Source organism: Sceloporus undulatus, chromosome 5, assembly GCF_019175285.1.
Source record: "Sceloporus undulatus isolate JIND9_A2432 ecotype Alabama chromosome 5, SceUnd_v1.1, whole genome shotgun sequence".
NCBI classification, from domain to species: domain Eukaryota; kingdom Metazoa; phylum Chordata; class Lepidosauria; order Squamata; family Phrynosomatidae; genus Sceloporus; species Sceloporus undulatus.
In genome coordinates, this window is record NC_056526.1 from 34449004 (window position 1) to 34471218 (window position 22215).

The 22215-nt window shown below is 40.8% G+C and overlaps 1 protein-coding gene across 3 annotated transcripts in view; it reads right to left on the bottom strand.

The window, feature by feature from the left end:
• The window catches only part of CARD10 (caspase recruitment domain family member 10), a 78981-nt gene extending 61593 nt beyond the window's left edge, over positions 1–17388 (bottom strand). The window contains exons 1-2 of one of the 3 annotated variants that reach the window (XM_042470937.1): positions 17344–17388; positions 3416–3552 (exon numbers count right to left, since the gene is read on the bottom strand). In XM_042470937.1, coding sequence (XP_042326871.1) covers positions 3416–3422 — 7 coding nt within the window. In that variant the 5' untranslated portion in view covers positions 3423–3552; positions 17344–17388. Of the gene's footprint in view, positions 1–3415; positions 3553–4669; positions 4701–5798; positions 6093–17343 lie in introns of those variants that run through there. The other 2 variants (XM_042470936.1, XM_042470938.1) reach the window with 2 other exon arrangements.
• Between the last annotated feature and the right edge of the window lie 4827 nt (positions 17389–22215).

Consider the following 22215-nt stretch of genomic DNA (forward strand, 5'->3'; position numbering starts at 1 on the left):
TGGAGGTCAGCAAAGGTTGCAAAAGGCACACTGGGTTCTTCAAAGAGCCACATGTGGCTCATGGGCTGTACAATTTCCACCTCTGGGCTACAGAATTACAAGGGTGTGTCTATTACAGAGGCGTATCAGTTATACATGTTTTATAATACTATAATTCCATACTGTTTGGACACAGTTCAAGAGCACAACAGTACTTTTTTGAGTCAACAAAGTGAGGGAATGAGATAATCTCAACATTATTTAGTTTCCAGTTCCGGGGGGAAAATGCATGTTGCCATATTCTTGCTACTGGAAACAAGCACCCAGAGAATGGGGAAATAATGAGCTATTCTTGTAACCATCAATGAAACGAAAAGTGGAGCACTGGGAGCATTGCTCCTCTTTGAGATACTTTTTTATGTTTTGTTTCTTGCTACCAAAAAGAAACAATCCCTCTCCCTCTCCCTATCCCTATCCCTCTCCCTCTCTCTCTCTCTCTCTCTCTCTCACACACACACACACACACACACATTTGCTTGTGTATCAGGAGCCATTGGGGACTCCATCTTTGGGAACAAGTCATAACGTTTTCCTGTGAAAGGTCCCAGGTTCAATTCCTAATATTTCCACTAGCAAGTATCTGAGCCAGAAGATATGAGATCTCTGCCTGAAAAACTGGGAGACCAGGTGCCAGTCAGAAAAGAGGGTACTAACTTATATCACTGATGACTACAGTGATATCCTGAACAAAATCAACCCTTCCATAATTTCTAGGCTGCTCTTTTTGTAGTGCCCCCAAAAGAAGAAACTGCTTCCCCTGGAAGCCTCCAGGAACAGCCATTCAGCTTTTACATATGTTGCAGAGGCCCTTTAAACATATACCTTTTTTCCCAAATGAGGGTGGATCTCCAACCACTTCCAGTTGGGGACTGGGAGGAGTTGTTGGAATTTCATGTGGCCCTGGTGGGGGGGTGGCCTCAGGAGAAGAAATTGATCCTGCAACCCAATGCAGTTGGCCACCGTTGTTGCCCACCCTATCCTAAATATACCAACAATCTGACTCAGCATAAGGCAGCTTCTATATTACACAATTACAGCAGTTGCATACTACACACAGGTACCTGGAATTATTTAACATGAAGCTTTTGCTCCAGGTTAGAGGAAGCTACACTGTTGAATTACTGCCAAAAATCAGTGATTTTTTTAAAAAGGATACTTTTTTAAATTTAAATCAGATTTTTTCAAATTAAATGTTTTTTGAGGAGAAATCTATCTAAAGAGAGTTTTCTATTTAAGATACATTGTGTTCTAATCATGAAATTGGGAATATACATGAGACTGTATATTCATGCAATGTTTAAAAATTTTGGTAAATTCCATTAATGTCATGCTCTTTCTGTAAGATTATTGGGCAATTTTTCTATCTAGACTGAGAAACAGATGCTTGGTTTTACAGTTCTCAAAACTGTGAATTTGTGTCTGCAGAGATCACAATCATTGTTCATGTGCAAATCTATGTACACAGAATCAATCCCTTATCTCTTAAGTGCTAATTTTCCAAACATTCAATTAATAGATTGTTGGGAGACTAGCAATGGAATAGATCTGCAGAAGAAGCAAGCAGTAAAAATGAACGTCAAACCTTTTAAGCAGAACACTCCACATGTCTTTGGATCTTTATGTGTAAAGCCTGCGCTTTATAATATTATTCTTTCTCTGAAGGAGAAAACCTATAATGGCACTGACAGCAGTTTTCTAAATATGAATGATTAACCTATTAAACTGGAGATAATTCACTTCACAATAATTTCATAATTATCTATCTATGATGTTTTTCTAATAGTATAACCAAATCAAACCAAAGTGTGTGTGTGTATCTGTAAAACTAATCTGAAAAGTTGTTATTCTAAAAATGAAACCTTCATCTGGTTGTAAATATTAAGATTATACCAGCAATAATGAGTCTTTGGTAACTCTGAGTTGTGGAATATGTGTATCAAACTTATAGCAAGGAAGAGTGCCCTTTTTTGGACAGGGGATGTATGAATCATATTCAGTTGAGTCCTTCTGAGCAGTGATTTAAATAGTGATTTAAAGGATGATTTAAATCAAATTGATCTCAATCAAATTCCCCCTGCTCTCTTGTCTTCCTCCAGCCCTAGCTGTGACTAAGGGAGGTCTCTCAGACAGCAGAGCAGTGGAGTCCCAAGATATGCCATGACTCATGGAAAGCAGACATACAAATACAATACTGAATCATCAAACTCTCTCTCCATCCACACCCCTCTAAAAGTTGCCCAGAGGGAGAGGTACTTTCTACGGAAGTTTGTTTGCCATCAATCCTAAGTGACTTACAGAGGTTATATATTAACTGAATGCCTTAAAGGCACTAGATCCTGTCTGATCTTGGAAGGGAAGCAAGGTCAGCCCTTGGATGGGAGGCCACCTGCGAATACCAGGTGTGTAGGCTATATTTCAGAAGAAAGAAAGTGGCAAAGGCATTTCTGAGTATTCCTGGCTTAAGAAAACCCCTGAAATTAATGTGGTTGCCTTAAGAGGAGACTTGAAGGCATATCTAAGCCAAAAGGGGGGGGAAAGAGAAGCTTCCTACCTATACGCATACACATTCTTCCATAAGTAATTACTTTCATTTTAAAATAGGCCTATAAGATTTTTCACTCATGGCATCCACACTGTTCCTACTGCTGAACAGGACCACCCAAGCTATTTAGATGCCTGAGGCAAGGCAGCAAATGGCATGCATGCACGCACACACACAGTACGCAAAACAAGATGCAGAATGTCTATAGCTACTTAGCGTAACTAAAGCCAAGTTGCAGAGTACCTAAGGGAAGTACTAAAGCAAGTCAAGTTATTTTTCTTATTGGCTAACACACATTGCACACTGCTTAGAGAGTGCCTAGCACTATAAAGCAATATAGAAATGTAAATGCTATTGCTATTGCTATTTATATACAGGAGGGAAAAATCCCACAGCCACCTCTCTCCCCAACCATAGCGGTAACAATACAATAACAATAATACTTAATCAACAGTCTGCTGCCTTTTCATAACAGAGACTTTTGAGACACCTTAGAAACTCAGTCTGCATCCACACTACAGAAATAATCCAGTTTGACATCAATTTAACCACTATGGCTCAATGCTATGGAATTCTGGGAACTGGTTTTCTGAGACATTTAGCCTTCTCAGTCAGAGAGCTCTGGTGCCACAATGAACAATGATTCTCAGAAGTCCATTGCATTGAGTCATGGTATTAAAGCGGTGTCAGGCTGGATTATTTCTGCAGCGTGGATGCTGTCTAACAAGTTTGGCATAAGCTTTCATGGACTCCCTCTATATCCCCACCCAAAATCTCCAGTCCAAGGCAGCAACTTCACTCTGCGTAACAATAAGGCTGACCCAGCTTCCTTACCTGTCATTCTGGAGAATCCCAGCAAATACCTGCCCAGCAGATAAAACTCCAGCGTCTGAGAATTCTTCTGTGAATGTATCCTTCAGTTATGGCAAGCGTCCCTTGGCCATCTCATTTTCCGGGAAGTTTGGATTATCCTAAGTACAAATGGCAACACACCACATAAAGACTATATTGTTATTACAGTACTGTACAATCCTTCCTTTCTGTTTCATTAACTAATTGTTGGTGGCAGAGAATATGCTTCTTTTCATTCATTTAGATTCCCTCCCTCTTCTCTTTTCTCTTGCTCTGACCCCACAATTCTTTCCCTTAGCATTTTACACACGTCCAAAGTACACACAGTGGAAAAAACTTATACTTGATTACACAGGGTTTGATCTAATCAAAAATGTTACAACATGGCACAATGATAACGTATCTTTTCACCTCTATCTCAGCCTCAAATAACTCCATGCTGCTCAAACAGCCCCCTTGGCCAAATTCAACTTTCTGTGGGTGTTGAAGGGATGCAGAATGCCATGGCCAATGTAGGTTGCATCTGCACTGCAGAAAAAATGCAGTTTGACACCACTTTAGCTGCCATGCTTCAATGCTATGGAATTCTGGGGTTTGTAATTTTGTGAGATATCTAGTATTCTCTGTCAGACTGCTTTGGTGCCCCACCAAACTACAAATCTCAGAATTCCACAAAACTGAGTCATAGCAGTTAAAGTGTTGTCAAGCTGCATTATTTCTGCAGTGCAGATGTAGCCTAAGCTTGAATACAGAGGTAATGGGGCTTATCTCCAGAACCAGAGCTTGGAAATATTACGTATTTGAACTACAGCTCCAAGTTAGGGATTCTGAGGGCTACAGCTCCAAGTTAGGGATTCTGAGGCCTGGAGGCTCTACTCAGAACCTTTTGAGGGAGGAAATTTGAAAAAGTTACAGCTGACTATGTGCAGAGGACTTTTTCTGTGCTATAGTCATTATAGATGGTATAATGACATGCTTAAACAGAAATCTAAGGTTTCAGCTTTTAAAGCAGAAACAATGTTATTTTGTGCCTGAACACCTCTGAAGTTTTGGAAATGAAGTACAACTTCTGTCCCCCTTATCCGGAATTCCAAAGTCCAAAATATTCCAAAATTGTCCACATGGGTGACTGAGACATTGACAGTGTTATTGTTGCTTTCTGGAGGTTCAATACATGCAAACTTTGTTTCATGCACAAAATCATTAAAACACTGTATAAATTATGTATAAAATTACCTTCAGGCTATAAGATGTATTGTTGTTGTTGTGTGCCTTCAAGTCATTTCCAACTTATGCCGACCTTAAGGCAAACCTATCATGGGGTTTTCTTGGCTAGTTTCTTTACAGGGAGTTTGTCATTGCCATCCTATGAGGCTCAGAGAGTGTGACTTGCCCAAGGTCACCCAGCGGGTGTCATGGCTGAGCCAGGATTCAAACCCTGGTTTCCAGGATCACAATCCAACTCTCAAACAGGTACAACACACTGGTTCCTATAAGGTGTACATAAAATATAAATTAATTTCCTGTTTAGACTTGGGTTCCATCTCCAAGATATTTCATGATGTACATAAAAATATTCCAAAACCCCAAAACACTACAAAATCCCAAACACTTCCAGATATAGGAGACTTAACCCATATCACATACACATTGTGTAGTACGGGTTGAGTCTTCCATATCCAGAAGTGTCTGGAATTGGGGGGGGGGGGGGTTCAGATTGGCATTTGCATATGTGTTATACGTATCTCCAGATGCGATCATTTTCATAGTAACCTTCCATGCACACAGACAGCCTTTTACAAAATTTGAGAGTCCACATAGAAATAAAAACGCTGAAGGCAAAAGAAATGGGAGGGAAATAGAGGCAGTCATGAAACAGGTGTAACTATACATTTCCCCTCAGATTTACAGGTTTAGACACATCCATCCACACCCAAAGTCAGAATAAGGCTGCATCTGCACTGCAGAAATAACCCAATTTGCCACCACTTTAGCTGCCATGGCTCAAAGCTACGGAATTCTGGAGACTGTAGTCTCTTGTGGCACCAATAATTATTTGACCCCACTTTAACTGCCATGGCTCAATGCTGTGGAATTCTGGAGACTCTAGTCTCTGCTCTGGTGCCACAAAAAACTACAATCTCCAGAATTCCGCAGCACTGAGCCATGGCAGTTAAAGTGGTGGCAAACCAGGTTATTTCTGCAGTCTGTATGCATCTTAAGGCCTTCCCGCCTACTCAGAACATATTCACAACTACCAGAAAAGTATGCAGCCACACAAAAAGAGACATGTACGTGGTGGGTGTGTGCCTCTTTTTATCTCTCCCTCCCTCACAATTGCACACCAGTCTTCTCCTGTTGTTACCTTGAGTCTTCCAGATGATGGGCCAATCCAACAAGGCGCACACTCCTCAGCCTGATGGAGAAGAACAACTCTTTCCCCTTTGTCTCTTTATTCTACTCGGTTGGGCCCCTTCCTTCCTTCCTTCTTTTCTTCCTTCCTTCCTTCTTTTCTTCCTCTCCACCCCTGCCCTCTCTCAGTCATCATCATCCTTTCGCCTCCCCATTCCTTTCCCAGCAGCCACCCACTCACACCTGGCAGAAGCTGTCTGCCCCAGCTGGCAAAGGCGAGCAGGAGGAGGAGGAGGAGGGCAAACAGGGGCAGCTGCCCGACTGAAGGAAGGAGCCAGGGGTGGGCCAAGCCAAACACACACAGCCAGAGAGAAGCAAGTCCCAGCAGCCCCCTCCTCCGCCCGCTCAGGAATGTGGGCTGCCTGGATTCCATTCCCAGAGGACAGAGAGAGAGAAGCAAGGCATGGGGGGGAGAGACACCACAAAAGGGCCAAGGAAGAGAGGGACCAGAGCAAAGGGAGAGAAAGAGTTTTCCTCCACACCAGACCTGCACAACTTGGCAGTTAGTAGGAAGGGGCCAAAATTAAAATAGGCTAAACTTCTTTGGGCCGCAGATAGGTTTTAATGAAATATTCATTAATTAATATTATTAGCAATTAATAATAATACATATTATGAATATTAATTCCATCCTCATCCTTCTCTGCCCAGCTTTCTCCTTGGAAGAAAGCAGAGCAGTGGAAAAGCCTTGCAGGGCGAGCATTGGCCCTTCCTCCTCCTCCACATGTCCCTCTCCTCAGGAGAAAGCCAAGCAGCAGAGGAGCTTTGAAATCGTCCCACATCTTCCCAAGCCACCCAAAATCCTTTGGCAGGCCGTATGCAGCCCCCCGGGTCGTATGTTGTGCAGGCCTCCTCTGCACAGTTCTTGAGGCTGGTGCACCCAATTACTGGGCCCCACTAGAGCGGTACAGTTGGCCCTCCACATTTGTGGCTTTGACCTTTGCAGATTATATTCATCCCTGGGGTTAGGGGCACAGGACCCCCATGAATGGGGGGAAACTCCAAATTAAAAAAGACACTATTTTTACCTGAGAGAACACCTCTCTGGGAATCTCTAGCTCCTCCAGGGCAACTCTGCAGTCAACATCTGCCAGACATTGACCATAGAATTGTGCTGGAGGAGGTACAAATGCCTACCGGAGTGTTCTCTCTAGGTCCCTCAGTGTGATTTTTGGTCAAAGTTGACTATAGAGTTGTGCTGGAGGACCTAGATATTCCTTAAAAAGGTAAAGGTTGTCACTTGACATGAATGTCTAAATGTAAACGACTGTAAGGGGCAGTGCTCATCTCTGTCACTAAGCCAAAGAGTCAGAATTGTCCGAAGACAACTCCGGTGGTCCTGTGGCCAGCCTGACTGCACCAAATACTGTTACCTTCCCACCGAAGTGGTACCTATTTATCTACTTGCATTTGCATGCTTTTGAACAGCTAAATTGGCAGAAGCTGGGACTAGCAACAGAGCTCACCCCAATCATGTGGCACTCGGGCCCCAAACTGCCAACCTTTCCATCTTCCAATTGTCAGAATTGGCATCTTAACCATTAAGCCACCACATCCCTACAGATATTCCTAGAGAGAACATATTAATAAAATCCATGAATAATTAAATGCACAAAAGTCAAAGCTGCAAATGTGCAGGGAGGAGTGTATTTGTGTTTTGAGTAATCTCTAGCTCCTCCAGTGCAATTGTGCCAGAAACTGACCATAGAATTGTGTCCTAGAACCTAGGAGTTCCTAGAGAGAAAATATTTCTCTCTAGACATTTGTAGGTCCTCCAGCATGATTCTATTATCAGCGTCTGGCAGATGTTGACCATAGAATTGCACTGGAGGGCCTGGAGATTCCTAGAGAGGTGTTCTCTCAGGTAAAAAGAATCATGGTGTTTTGTTTTGTTTTTTAATTGCAGTTTTCCACATTCCTGGGGATCCTACACCCCTAACCCCAGCGAATGTGGAAGGACTACTGTAGTAGTAGTTGTTGTTTGCCTTCAAGCCATTTCAGACTTATGGTAGAACCTATCATGGGTCTTCTTGGCATGTTTCTTCAATAGAGTTGCCATATACCAGTCTCTAATTTGCAAATTAAGCCAATTATAATTATGCATGTTATTAATTTGCATTCTGATTGTGCAGATTCAACACATGAATCATTGCACTTTTTCTACCATTATGCTTCAACCTCAATACCAGTACCAACATAAGAGTTCTCTTTTTCTTCTTCCCCCCTCCCCCACCACTTGTATGAAAGTAAAAGGGGCTTCTAAGAAGCCCCAAAGGGGGTCCCTTTACTCTTTACTCACACTTTTCTTCCAAACAGTCTTGGGAGAGTAAAACCACCTTGAGACAGTAAAAGCAGTTTGGAAATGAAGTTTTATCATGCTGCCTAGCCCTAGACTCAAGCCACCAACACAGTCACCACACTCTGCTTATCTCCTTTCATTTCCTGCTTTCTGTGACCATCAGGGGAAGCAGGGAAGGAATGGAAGAATAAGGTGCCAATGCTACACCTGTGCAGAAGCAACTGGAGCTGGTAGGGTCAGATGAGGGTCCCACTCATTCCAGTCTTCTTGCACAGTTCCCTGCTTCATCACCAATGCCACATTTTAACCTACCCATGGTCCAGTGATGAAGGAAAAATCTGAAATTTACTGCTTCAACTGTCCCAGCCAGCCAGGACATTTTTAAACCTCCTCAATCTGTGATTTTCCAGGTTTTCCAGAACAAAAGGCAACCATTTTTGGAGGGGATTTGCCATTGCTTTCTTCCGAGACTGAGAGAGTGTGACTTGCTCAAGGTCTCCCAGTGGATTGACATGACCAAGCTAGGATTCAGACTCTGGTCTCCAGAGTTATAGTCCAGTGCCCAAACCACTATGCCACTTTGGCACAAGAAGAGACCTATTGAATAAAGTGTTTAATGGTACCTCTACACATATGTAGGTCCTATTGATCCAAAGGTCTATTCTAGGTGTGACTCACAATTGGTTTTAGTCCTCTGTTCCTTTCATTATCCATGATCCATTTAGGATTTATCCAGCACTTTGTTTCATAGCTATGATCCAGGACAACCTTTGGATTTTGGATATTTCTTATTATTATTATTTTGGAACACCTATATTTGCATTTGTGTTGTTGTTTACCTCCAAGTCATTTCCAACCTATGATGACCCTAAGACAAATCTATCATAGGGTTTTCTTGTCAGGTTTCTTCAGAGAGGTTTTCAATTGCCATCCTCTGAGGCTGAGAGAGTGTGACTTGCTCAAGATCACCCAGTGGCTTTTTTTTATTTTATTTTATTTTATTTTATTTTTTGCTTGAAAGGGGATTCAAACCCTAGTCTTCAGAGTTGTGGTCCAATACTCAAACCACTACACCAATCTGGCTCTTGTATTTGCATGTATGTATGTAATAAGATATCTTGGAGATGAGACCTAAGTCTAAACACAAAATTTATCTATGTTTCTTATACACCTTATACAAGTAGCATGACAGTAAATTTTATACATTGTCCTTAATAATTTTATGCATGAATGAACATTTGCGTAAACTGAATGCCAGAAAGCAAAGATGCCCCTATCTCAGCCACCCATGAAAAACATTTTTGTTTTTGGAATATTTCAGATTTTGGAATTCCAGATAAAGGAGACTCAACCTGTATTATCGTTGGTGTCATGGTAAATTCTGAATTGCAGAAGGGCATTGTGATATTATTAGTATAAACTTCCTTTATAGTGTGTGTTCATAGGCATCCTTTCACATGCAGTACTGTATATTTACATATCACCAAAAAAGAAAGAAGGAAACCAGTTCAGAAAGAAGACAGAATTGGAGACTGGTTTATCTAAAATGTGCACATGCTAATTCAGAGGTGGGAAACTGCAAGCCCTGGGGCCAGGTCTGGCCCACAGGGATTCCCCAGACAGCCACACCCCTGTCCCCATGATACCATCATTTGGTGCTTTCCCACTTTTTTGAGATGTAGATATATTCCTGTTCTAACAAAGGCTGAAATGTCCTTTCAAGGGCATAGTTTCTGGTACCAATAATTACAGCATTTAAGCTAAAATGTACTGGGATTGGGGTTTGAATTTTTTTTGCCTGTGGCTTTGCTCACACACAACGTTTCTCTGAAACTAGATTCAATGTTGAATTTTGTCCTCCATCTTTGTCTTGATGTAAACTTTAGAAGTTAGTCTACAGGCAAACTTATAAACATGACTGTGATTTACACAGGTTCAGTTGGCCCTCCATATCCACTGACTATTTATCCACAGATTCAACTATCCACCACTTGAATATATTTTTAAAAATATATAAATTCCAAAAAGCAACCCTTCATTTTACTACTTTGTATAAGGGACATCATTCACTATGCCATTGTCTTTAATGGGACTTGAGAGCATCCACAGATTTTGGTATCCACCAGAGTTCAACAAACCAAACCCCAGGACTCACTGTATATAGTACATCTTGCCATGGGAGTAGAGAGACAGTGCCCATGTGGCCTTCATGTACATGTTCAGACTAAGGCTGCATCTGCACTGCTGAATTAAAGGAGTTTCATAGCACTTCAACTGCCATGGCTCAGTGCTAAGGAATTCTGGAATTTGTAGTTTTGTGAGATATTTAGCCTTCTATGTCAGAGAGCTCTGGTGGCACAACAAACTACAACTCTGCACCCCCGCAGCTATAAGCAGCACCCGTGTGGGCCCAGGGAGCACTGGTGTGGGTCCAAGAAACTCCCATAGGAGGGCAAAGCAGCACCCACGCAGGCCAAATTCCTCCATGAGCATGGTGAGCAGATGTTCTCCTTTTCCCAAATATGTCCTACATATCAGCCTTCCATCCAGGAGGAATTCCAAAATATCCTCCTTTTGGAGCAGGACTAAGAAGCATGAATTGATATTTATATGAGTGTTTTTAGCTTTTGTTTTGTCCCACATTTTTTCTTGAATGTCCTACATTTTGTGGTGCCTTGTCCTCCTTTGGAGTTAGGACATCTGGCCACTTTGCCCTTGATAGTACCAAACAAAAACAGGTATACTAAATTATGATACTAGATAAGCAAAGCTCAGGACTCTATATTGGTGAACAAAATGAGTTGTATATAGTTTGAACCAACATGACTCATATAAGCCAGCAACCATTTAAGTTTGCTGGTTCATATGATTCATGTTGGTTCAAACTATATACAACTCATTTTGTTCACCAATATAGAGTTCTGTGCTTTGCTTTATCTAGTATCATAATTTAGTATACCTGTTTTTATTTGGTACTATCTAGGTCAGTAGGGGTACAGTGGGGGGGGGGGGGAGGGTTCCTGTACACCTTGCCCTTGAGCCATGAAATCCTGGACCATGATCCACACTGGAGCTTATCACTCAGCATTAAGAACCAGCTGCACCCTCACGGGCTGGAGCCGGAATGTGGGATGGAGGCAGGGATTATTGCTCACTAAATCACCACCGAACCACCGGCCACCATCAACCTAGGTCCCAGCCAGGTCTCAGTCGCACTCCACCAGCACTTTTTAGAAGCCAGAAAGTTTTCCAACTTCTAAAAAGTGCTGGCAGAACACAGCCTGGACCAAGACTGATGGCGGCCAGCAATTCAATGGTGATTTAGTGAGTGATAATCCCCGCCTCCATCCCACATCCTGGCTCAAGACCAGGGAGGCTGGAGCCCGTTTAAAATGCTGAGCAATAAGCTCCTCTGTCTATTTCAGCCTGATCTATCTCACTGGGTTATTGTGAGGATGCATTGGGAGATAGCTACAGATGTTGTTTTGAGATCATTGGAGGGAGATAGAAATGCAGTTAATAAATGAGGTTTAGCATGGCTGCACAACCTTTTTATAGTTACGCAGAAGTAAGCTCCATTGAATTCAATGCTGCTTGCTTCTTTTTTAAAAATTATTTTTATTAACACATACATTTCACAATAGAAAGCATGTAAGGTAAAAATATAGACACCAGACAACATGACTATAATTAACTACCACTACTAATTTCATACAACTATAATCTGCTACTGATCACAGAGAAAGGAATATATATGACTGCCAGCTTTCCAGCTAATGGTTATAATTGTCAAATATTTTCACTTCCTTTAAGTGAAAATGAAATACCTTGCTCCTATTTATTATGGTATCTATTAACAGTAAACAATTCTACATAATATTTAAATCTACTGTTCTTCAAAACCTAGAACTACCAACTTCCCCCAACTTTTTTCATGTATTCAATGCCTGGTCTCCATGGCCTGTTACAGACTGCCAAAATAAAGCTGCTTCAGGTCTCTTTGGAGGTATGCTATTTAAATGATGCATGGGTGCTAAGAGTCCGGAGGTCGTGCCAAAGCCACACTCCATTCCTAAGCACTGGAGTGCAGCTTTGGTGCAGCTTCCGGATTCTTAGGATGCATGCATCATTTAAACAGCATACCTCCAAAGAGTCCTGAAGCAGCTTTATTTTGGCAGTCTGTAACAGGCCCATATTTCTTTAAAACTGTCTATTGTCTTGCATCTAATTAAATTTGTCAATTCATCCATTTCGGCTAAATCATATACTGTAATTTAAAAAAAAACAATCTTCCTGTGAAGGCACTGTCATGTCTTTCCATCTCTAAACAAATAATAATTTTGCTGTTGTCATATACTGTATACTTTTTCTGTTTTACTTCTCCAACTGTTCTATCAGGCCAAGTAAGAAAAGTTCTGATTTAAATTGTAGTTTAATTTTCAAGATATCTTCCATCACCAAATGTATCAAAGTCCAATATATCTTTAAAAATTGCTTTTCCACAAGTCCACAGCATATGATAATAAGTCCCTCCTTTTTGCTTATATTTCAAACATGTATTATCAGAACATTTATACTTCTTTGAAATCCTTTCTCGTGTCAAATACCAGCAATATATCATTTTGTATATCAGTAATAATTTTAATTATGTGTTAATTAAATGTCTTTTGCTCTTTTGTATTTTTGTGTCTTTTGTTTTAAATGTTTTGTGGATTTTGAAAAGCATTTTGTCATGGCCTTTGGCTAGCACAATAAACGATGATTATATAATTTTGAAAAAAAAATATTTAAGATCATAATTTAAGTAAACTAACCCCTTCTTCCACATAATTTCCCATTGTTCTATCTGTATGTTATGGCTTATATTCCAAATGCTGCTTGTTTGTGACTATATAATGTTGTTGTTTTTAAAAAATGGTTTTCAAATTGGTTTTATTCTTTTTATAACCTTGTCAGTTTTTGCAATATTGTCTGTTGTGGTTTGATACTATATGGTTTTTTATTTTGTTAGTTGCTCAAAGACTGTCAATGATTGAAGGAAACATAACATTAATGCAGAAAATTTGAAAGACTCATTATCACTTAATTTTGTTGGTGAAATACATCAATTATGCTGGAGCTATGGCAGATAAAATCACAACTTATCCTCTAAAATGTTCCACAGACAGCTGCCCTTCCTGCACTACGCTTCCTATATTCCACCTCCCTTACATTACTGATCATTATTTCCATATTGCAAATTTAAATGAGAAGCTGAGAAAGCATCAATTAACTGGAGTTACTTTCTAGATTGCAACTCCCAGAATTCTCCAGCTAGATGACCATTGTCCATGCTGGCTGGAGATCCTGGGATATGTAGTCCAAAATAACCAAGCTCTACTTCTACCAGGTCAGAAATCTGTCTGCCTGGCCCAAGAGTACCCCCTTTGCTTGGCAGCACCAGAGACTCTAGAGGTCTTGTGCATGATTTGCAGAGCTCTGGAAAATTATTTTTTTAAGATTTCCGTTTTCAGAATCCTCCAGCCAACGCGCTGAACCAGTGATTCTGGGAGATTAGCTTTGACCCTGCTATCTGGTCCTTTCAAATTGATGATGCAAAAGATAGAACCTGTATGATCTTCTAATTCACTAAACAATGTGACCCACCACTGAGCTTTTGCCCTTGCATTTGTAATGAATTAATATTTCATTTTTCTGAATATAGACTATTTGTAAACAGTTAATATTGGTTGATGTTTAGCCCTGATTCTAAATCTCATCCTTGTGGAATTAAAATAAAGAGTTTAAATCATACAATAACAGAATCTTAGAACTGGAAGGTACCAAAAGGACCATTGGATCCAATCACTTGCCAGGAATATAAAACTAAATCACTCCTGAAAGTTGTGTATCTTAATGTTTAGGTAAAATCTCTTTTCTTGTAATCTGAATCCATTACTTCATGTTCTAGTCTCTGGAGCAGAAGAAAACAAGCTCACGCTGTCTTCTACATGACGTCCATTCAGCTATTTAAAGATAGATATCATGTCACCTCTCAGCCTTCTCTTCTCCAAGATAAACATGCCCAGCTCCCTAAGTCATTCCCCATAAAGCTTGGTTTCTCAGCCTTTGATCATCTTGGTCACTCTTCTCTAGACACGTTTCAGCTTGTTGATATTTTTCTTGAATTGCAATGCCCAGAACTGGATGCAGTATTACAGGTGAGGTCAAAGCAGAATAGAATTACACTTCTGCTTCCATCAATCTGGACAATATAGGTACATTTGTTGATGCAGCCCAGAAATGTGTTGGCTCCTGAGACTGCAGTTATTAACAAAGGAGACTGAATCATACATAGACAAATTTCCAAAATGCTAACATAACGAAGTGAGAGCAGGGGGAGAAAGAAGCCCAAAATGATTGCCACTGAATATTTATAGGGCAGCAAAGAGAGATACAGCATGCTATAATGATTTGAGCATTGGGCTATGATTCAAGATTGGGGCGTGAATCCCTTCTCAGCCACAGAAATTCATTGGGTGACCTTGGGGAAGTCACACTGCCTCAGAGGAAGGCAAAGGCAAATCTCACAGGAAAACTCCTTATGGTCACCATAGGTCAGAAATGACTTAAAATCACACAACAACAAGGAGCAGAGACAGCCCAAGATTTTGATGCAGAGAGAGATAATATAGCTACAAACAAAATACAACAATAAATGAACTAACTGGTTGTTTGCTATATAGATAATTAGAACACAGATTGGAAGGATGAGGAATTAGGAATGCTGTTTAACTACAACTCCTAGCATTTCTCACTACTGCCTATGCTGTCTAAGGTTGCTGGGACTTGGGGGCTATACAGATGGGTGGCATGCAGTTGCCCTTTTCACCCCAGATCAGTGCCATGGCAACCGCACACAGCGGCACCAACCCGGTCCCTGGTGGGAGGACAAAGAAGCCGCGGAAAGTGGCTTCTTCCTGCTCCCTTGAAGGGGCATTATAGTCATGCAGGCGCGCCATGATGATGCCCCCTTTGGTGCTGCACCGTTTGGGCACTGTGCCGGAGGTGCGTCATCATGGCGTGCACTATCTAGAAGGATGCACGACAAAATGGCACCCGGGTGGCATCATTAAGGCTTGGAGGATGGGGACGCTCAGCCCTCACCCCACCCACAGGCTGGCACAAAGTGCCGGTCTGTAGGGCCTTGAATTAGCATGTGAGAAATTTGCTTTTTGGACTAGAACTCCCAGAATCGTTAGCTGACTGGCTGGGAATTCTAGTCCAAAAAGTAACTTTTCCAGAATTTGCTCTAATAACACCTCTAGAGAAATATGCAATGTGAAACAGGACACTTGATCCTGCCATATAGGAGGGCCAGCCCAAGCAGTTGCTGTAAACATGTTGTTGTGTGCCATCAAGTTGTTTCCAATTTATGGCAATGCAAAGATAAACCTATCACAAGGTTTTCTTGTTAAGATTTATTCACAGAAGGTTTGCCATTACCCTTCTTTGAGGCTGAGAGAGTGTGATTTGCCCAAGGTCACCCAATGTGTTCCCATGACTGAGCAAGAACTCTAACCCTGTAGTCCAACAAGCAAACCACTGCACACTGGCTCACAAAAACAAACACACTCTTTGTTATTTATTTGGCTTTTTTCATATTTAGCAGTGTTTCAGCATACTTCCAAGGCAACCTAAAATAGGTCCAACCCCTCCAAAGTAAAAGCGATTAAAATATTAAAATGACAACACCAATAAAACATCCTAGAGCATAAACTATTTAAAACATTCAAAAACTTGGATGCACTAAAACCCCAGAAGCATTAATCATTTAAAGCATTCAAAAAGGTAGTAACCTGGCACCCAAACAGATATGAAGCAAAGGCCTGATTAACCCATGTGAGGAAGAAATTAGCAAAATAGAAGTGAACATCATAGAGGAAAGGAAGAAACTCAAAGCAGTCTCATTAAAAGCAGATCCCAGGTTGAAGGCTGGGGTTAAAGGTGGGTCATGGCTCTGAAAGCATGTTGCTTCAGATGCAGGCGTTCCTTCCTTCTGGTATAAATAGGTATATATTATTGATAAATGTAGGCATTCCTATCTCATCTACACTTGAATACTGGAGAGAAATTTATGGCGTCTCTTTCAATATTTCACAGATGAAGTTGGGATACATGTGACCATGCAACATCATGGTTTGGTAAAGATGGCAAAAATTAATAATAACACAAAAGCAAGGAGAGGCTGCAGCATTGTGCTTTTGCTTAAGCTTATTGGAAGAGGCAAAATGTCCCCAGCTTTCCTCTCCACTTTGCTGAGTTAACTGAGGGTCTGTATGCACAGCCCTGTCCAGGTGGCACAGTATTAGCTCTGGGGCAGGATCAAGCAGACAAGACATAGAATCATAGAGTTGGAAGAGACCACAAGGGCCAACCAGGCCAATCCCCTTGCCTTGCAGAAACTCACAATATAAGCACCCCCAACAGATGGTCATCCAGCCTCTGTTTAAAGACCTCCAAAGCATGAGACTCCACCACAAAGGAGTGTGTTCCACTGTCGAACAGCTCTCACTGTCAGGAAGTTCCTCCTAATGTTTAGGTGGAATATCTTTTCCTGTAGCTTGCATCCATTGTTCTGGGTCCTGTTCTCTGAAGCAGCAGAAAACAAGACCAATCATTCAATGTCTGTATAAATTCTTCCAAAGAAGGAGAATCCATCACTTGCCAAGGCACTCTGTTCTAAATCTTCCCCTTTATTACAATTTGAATCCATTGTTTTATGTTCTAGTCTCTGGATCAGCTGAAAAGCTGCTCCAATCTTAAACATGGCATCCCTTCAAATAATTAAAAATGGCTATCATATCATCTGTCAATATTCTCCAAACTAAACATTTCCAGTTCCCCAAGCGATTCCTCATAGGACATCATTTCCAGATCCCTTCATATCTTGGTTGCACTTCTCTGAACATGTTCCCGCTTTACTTGACCTAAGTTCAAAAAACTATCATATATTTAATACTGCTATGTATCTGAAATCACACGATAAACAATATCTAATGATCATGAAATCTAATTTCTATACTAGTTTTTATACTGATTTTAATATTGTGTAGAATGACCCTGCAAGGTAGGATGGCATTTACTATCTGTTATAAAGAAAGATCAGAAACTAGAAGACAGGAACATGTTTAAGGGAATTTATAAGGGTGTTTCTTACTCCTGAGGTGATATGAGAACTCCCTGGCATGAAACTCTTATCCGCTATGTACTTCTGTCTGCAGTTAAGGAGGATGCAACCTCCATCATCTCCCAACACTCTGTAATAAAAGGGAAAGTAATTATCTACTGAGCTGAAAAGTTAGTTACATTGTTTAAAAAAATCAGCATCCTGTTTAGTTGCTATAATAATGCGAGGAAGAGAGGAAATTAGCCTGTTCTTTTGTGTACGCTCAGAAGTAAACCAGTAATTTACCACAATGGTTTTTCATGGACTAACACTTATAGATATATTTACCAATGACCTGGCCATTGATCATTGTGCTAAAAGATAAAATACAAATTACAAGAGCAGCAGAAAAAAAAGGAGGGGGGGAAATAGCAAAGATAACAAGATAAAATAATCCCATAAACAGTGTGACTCCTACTCCTCCATAAAAGTCTTCATAAAGCACATAATGGAATAATAAAGCATTTACAACAAAACCAACTATATATTATGTCAGATGTATAGTCTAATTTGCTCCACCCTCCACATTCAGTCTGCAGATTAGTCCTTTCTGTAGCCTCCACCAAACCTGGATTTTACTGAACAACATTAGGGAAGATACAGTAATAGCATCCACACCTATTCAGGTTGCTATGTATCTTAAGACAACTATGTCTATTTGTACAGGTATATACCATACTATGCAAATCCTGATGCATGTTTACTCAGAAATTTCCACCTTATTCAGTGTGGTTTACTCACAAATAAGTATGCATAGGCTTACAGACTAGAGACTCAATTTGATGTGACATTATAATATTAAAGGTTCACCTACCTGCTATAAAGGAACATCCTTTATATTTCTGGTTTTTCGTTACCTAATGAATGTCTGCTATCCTTTTGAGGATTCCTTGAATTTAGGACATGAATTCCCAGTTTAATGTGAAGTCTAAGGCTTTCATAGCCAGCATCCATAGTTTTCTGTGAGTTTTTTGGGCTATGTGGATGTGTTCTGGAAAAGTTTATTCCTGATGTCTCGCCAACATCTGTGGCTGGCATCTTCAGATAATGTTTGCATGGAAGTAAGTGGTGGTATATATACTGTGTCACTCTGGGTTAAGAAGTGATTTAATGTTTTGGTCTGTTGTTGAATGGCAAGGCCTCAGGGTGGAAGGATATGCAAGGAGGATTTGGATCTATTTAATTAGTGATCCATTGTCTGCTGGGTGATGTTCATTTGCATGTGCTGAGTCTTGATTTTGATGTTTTTCTGGACTGGTAGCCAAACTTTATTTACTTTCAGGGTTTCTTCTTTCCTGTTGAAATTGTTGAGGTGTTTGTGGATTTCAATGTCCTCCCTGTGTATTCTGATCTGATAGTTGTTGACATGGTCCAGAATTTCAGTGTTTTCAAATAGCATTTTATTCTGATGACCAGCTCAGACATCAGAAGGGCTGCCAGACCAGAAAAAGCCATAGGCCTAAAGACAAACAACCACCCAAAGGAAGGGTATTTTTGCCATAAATCAAAGGAGTCACAGACAGAATAGGGAAACTGATGAGGAAACACAACTTCCAAATGATCTGCAGACTGACCAAGAAAATCCAGCAAATGATGCACTCAGTGAAGGACTGAGACCCTCTAACGGCCGCAGGAGTTTACCGCATACCATGCAGCTGCAGACAAGTCTAGATAGGGACCACCAAATGCAGTGTTCAAACATGAATCAAAGAACATGAGAGACATTGCAGACTGGTCCAGCCAGAAAAATCAGCAGTAGCAGAACATGTTATAAACCAACCTGGGCATAAAAGTCTTAAGTTTACTTCCTCAGATTCATGGAGTAAAGTGCCTAGGAACAAACCTTTATAAACAAGCCGTGTATGTGAACAGCAATAAAAATGCAAAACTTGTAGGTATGGTGATGAGGTGACAAGTTCAATTTTATGATGACCATTGGGGGACAAAAACAGGAGGAAAGATGTTGCCTAAAGCCAAGGTGAGTAGATAATCATATGAATGGTGATGGGAATTACTGAAAATGTAATGTGATGCTGGCTGGGAACCAGAAAGGAGATGTGATGAACAGACCAAGAGAGCCCTCATGAGGCTAGGGTGTTAACTAACACTATAGTGTGTGTAGTCTATCAGGAAACCATTGTCTGTATTTAACTCATTGTCAATGGACTGTAGTTTGTGATATATACCAATTTTGCTGTTTCTCTTTCCAGTCTGCCTTTGTAGTCCCCCTCTCCCAACCCAGGACTGTTTTTCTGAGGTTTGAGATGGAATGCACAGGAAGACCGAAGTGTTCTGCAACAGGTATTTGTGTATTCCCACTCCTAATGCCTGATTTATGTCCATTTATCATTTGGCACAGAGACTGTCCAGTTTGCCCAATGTTGAGTACTGAAGGACAAATGATGGCATATATCACATTAGAGGATGAGCAAGTTCCTTGAATATTGTGGGTGATGTGATTAGGTCCTATGATGACATTTCCTGAGTAGATGTGTGGACAGAGTTGGCACCTGGCTTTATGGCAAGATCTCCTCATCCGTGTTGTGTGTCGTCCTGTAGGTAAGTACCTTTCTGAGATTGGGTGGCTGTCCATAGACAAGTAAAGGCCTGTCACCAGGAGAACCTCAGAGGATAGCATTATTGTCCAGAATAGGTTGTAGTTAATTGTTGATATGTCTGAATGGTATCAGTTGGGAGCTGTATGTGACCACTAGTGGGTTCCTGCCAATTTTTGCCTTCCATCTGTTCTGTAATAGATCAGTCCTGGGTACACATCTTGCCTTGTTTATTTGTTGTTGATTTTTACTTCATATGGTGGGTTCTGTAGCTTGAGGAATGCTTGTTGTAATTCCATGAATTTGCATAGGGTGGTAGCCCATTTTAGAATGGGATTTTAATCTGCATCTCCCTACTCTAACCATTATTCCATGCAGGTTCAATAATAGCATTGATTTCACAGTGGGGGGAGTCCAATTGTTATCTCGGGGTTTAAAATAGTCCCGTATTTTGTCCTCCATAATTATCCCCAGAGTTTGGAAAACATACTTTTTGGACTACTGTTCTCAGAATCCCCATGTTAACACAATAATGGGCCATGTTAGCTAGGGGATTCTGGGAGCTTTAGTAGAACAAGTAACTTTTCCACATTCTGATTTCCAGTGTCACAGATAAAGGCTTGAAATACAAGTACTTGCTTAAGGCACTGAGATCACTTTCTTTGCAATCCTATATGCACCTTCTCAGAAGGAAGCCTCACTGAGATCACTTGCTATAGTATTGCTGCCCAGGTGAGAGTTGACATTAAAGTTAAGAGCTGAAATGAAATTTACTAGTCAGTTGAATGCCTGGCTCTCTACCGCACCTTTCCACTGTTAAAAAAAAAAAGCACCTGAAACAGTGAACTATAATAAATTACAGATTAGCAACAAAATCTTGATTTAAAAACATAACATAAAAATGATTAAGTTAAAAATACAACAATAAAAGACACAGTCAACACTCAGACAATTAGACTTTCTTAAGCAACAACTAGCTTGAGTGCCAAAAGCTTGCCTGATTAAAAATGTATTTGTTGGTGTGAAAGAGTGAGAGCTAAACTAACTCTCAATGGGTTTTTCCAGAGTGTGGGATCAGCCACCAAGAATGCCATTTCATGTCAACAACAGAAAAAATTTCCTAAATTCCTTCCCAAGCAGCTGCAAGAGAAGGAAGGAATGAAATCCACAAAACAGTGACACCTTTCTCCTGTTTGATTTTTAACACCTTCGCTTGTTGAAGAAGTCAGTTGAGCTTTGAAAGCTTGCATCATGTATTTTGTGCATTTTGGTTGGCACGAGAAGAGCCAAGAGAAGGGCCTCTCCTGAAGAGCTTAGGTCTTTCAGACTGTCAGGAGTTGTAAATGTACTTGTCCTGCCATAAAATACTGGGAAGACTATGTGATCTGTTATGCAGTAAAAACAGCTATTGCAGAGACATGGTGATTTCAGTCACAGGTGGTGAGATAATTCTGGAAAAGAAGCAAGTATGATTCATGCCTATTTAAGGTCGTTCCTGTGAAAAGAATCTAGCTATAACAACAAGGAAGAGGTGGTAAGGGAATCAGGAGGGCAAATGTGTTTATTGTTTGGAACGAATGAGAATTGAGCTCACCATGAGTTTGAAATTGTGTGTAGTTTAAGTAGTCAATGTTATTGCTTGCTGTTCAGTTCTGACAATGGATTTGTCTGGACTAGATCTGTAGCTACTGAATAAAGGTTTGTTGTGTGCTTTCAAGTCGTTTCTGACTTATAGTGACCCTAAGGTGAACCTATCATGGAGTTTTCTTGGCATGTTTTTTCAGAGGGGGTTGTCATTGCCAACCTCTGAGGCTGAGAGAGTGTGACTTGCCAATGGTCACCCTGTAGGTTTACATGGATCAGGGGGAATTCAAACCCTGGACTCCAAAGCCACAGTCCAGCGCTCAAACCACTACACCATACTGGACCCTAATAAAATAAAAGTTTGCTGAAGTTTCTGAACTTGGTTTCTACTGGATTTGTCACAGACTTGTCCCAACTTTTTTAGAAGCTCCTCACTTTGTTCTGGAAACAGAAGCTGGCTTAACACATGAATCATATGTTTCCCGTGACTTGCTCTGGTCAGTCATTTGCCTTTAGCATTCTGAACCAGCTAAAGTTTCCATATGAGCCCAAACAGACAGGCCAAAATAAAGCTGCTTCAGGTCACTTTGGAGGTATGCTATTTAAATGACACACGCATCTTAAGAGACCAGAAGCTGCGCCTTAGGACTGGAGTGTGGATTTGGACTGGCTTTCAGCCTCTTAGGATGCATGCAGCATTTAAACGGCATACATCCAAAGTGAC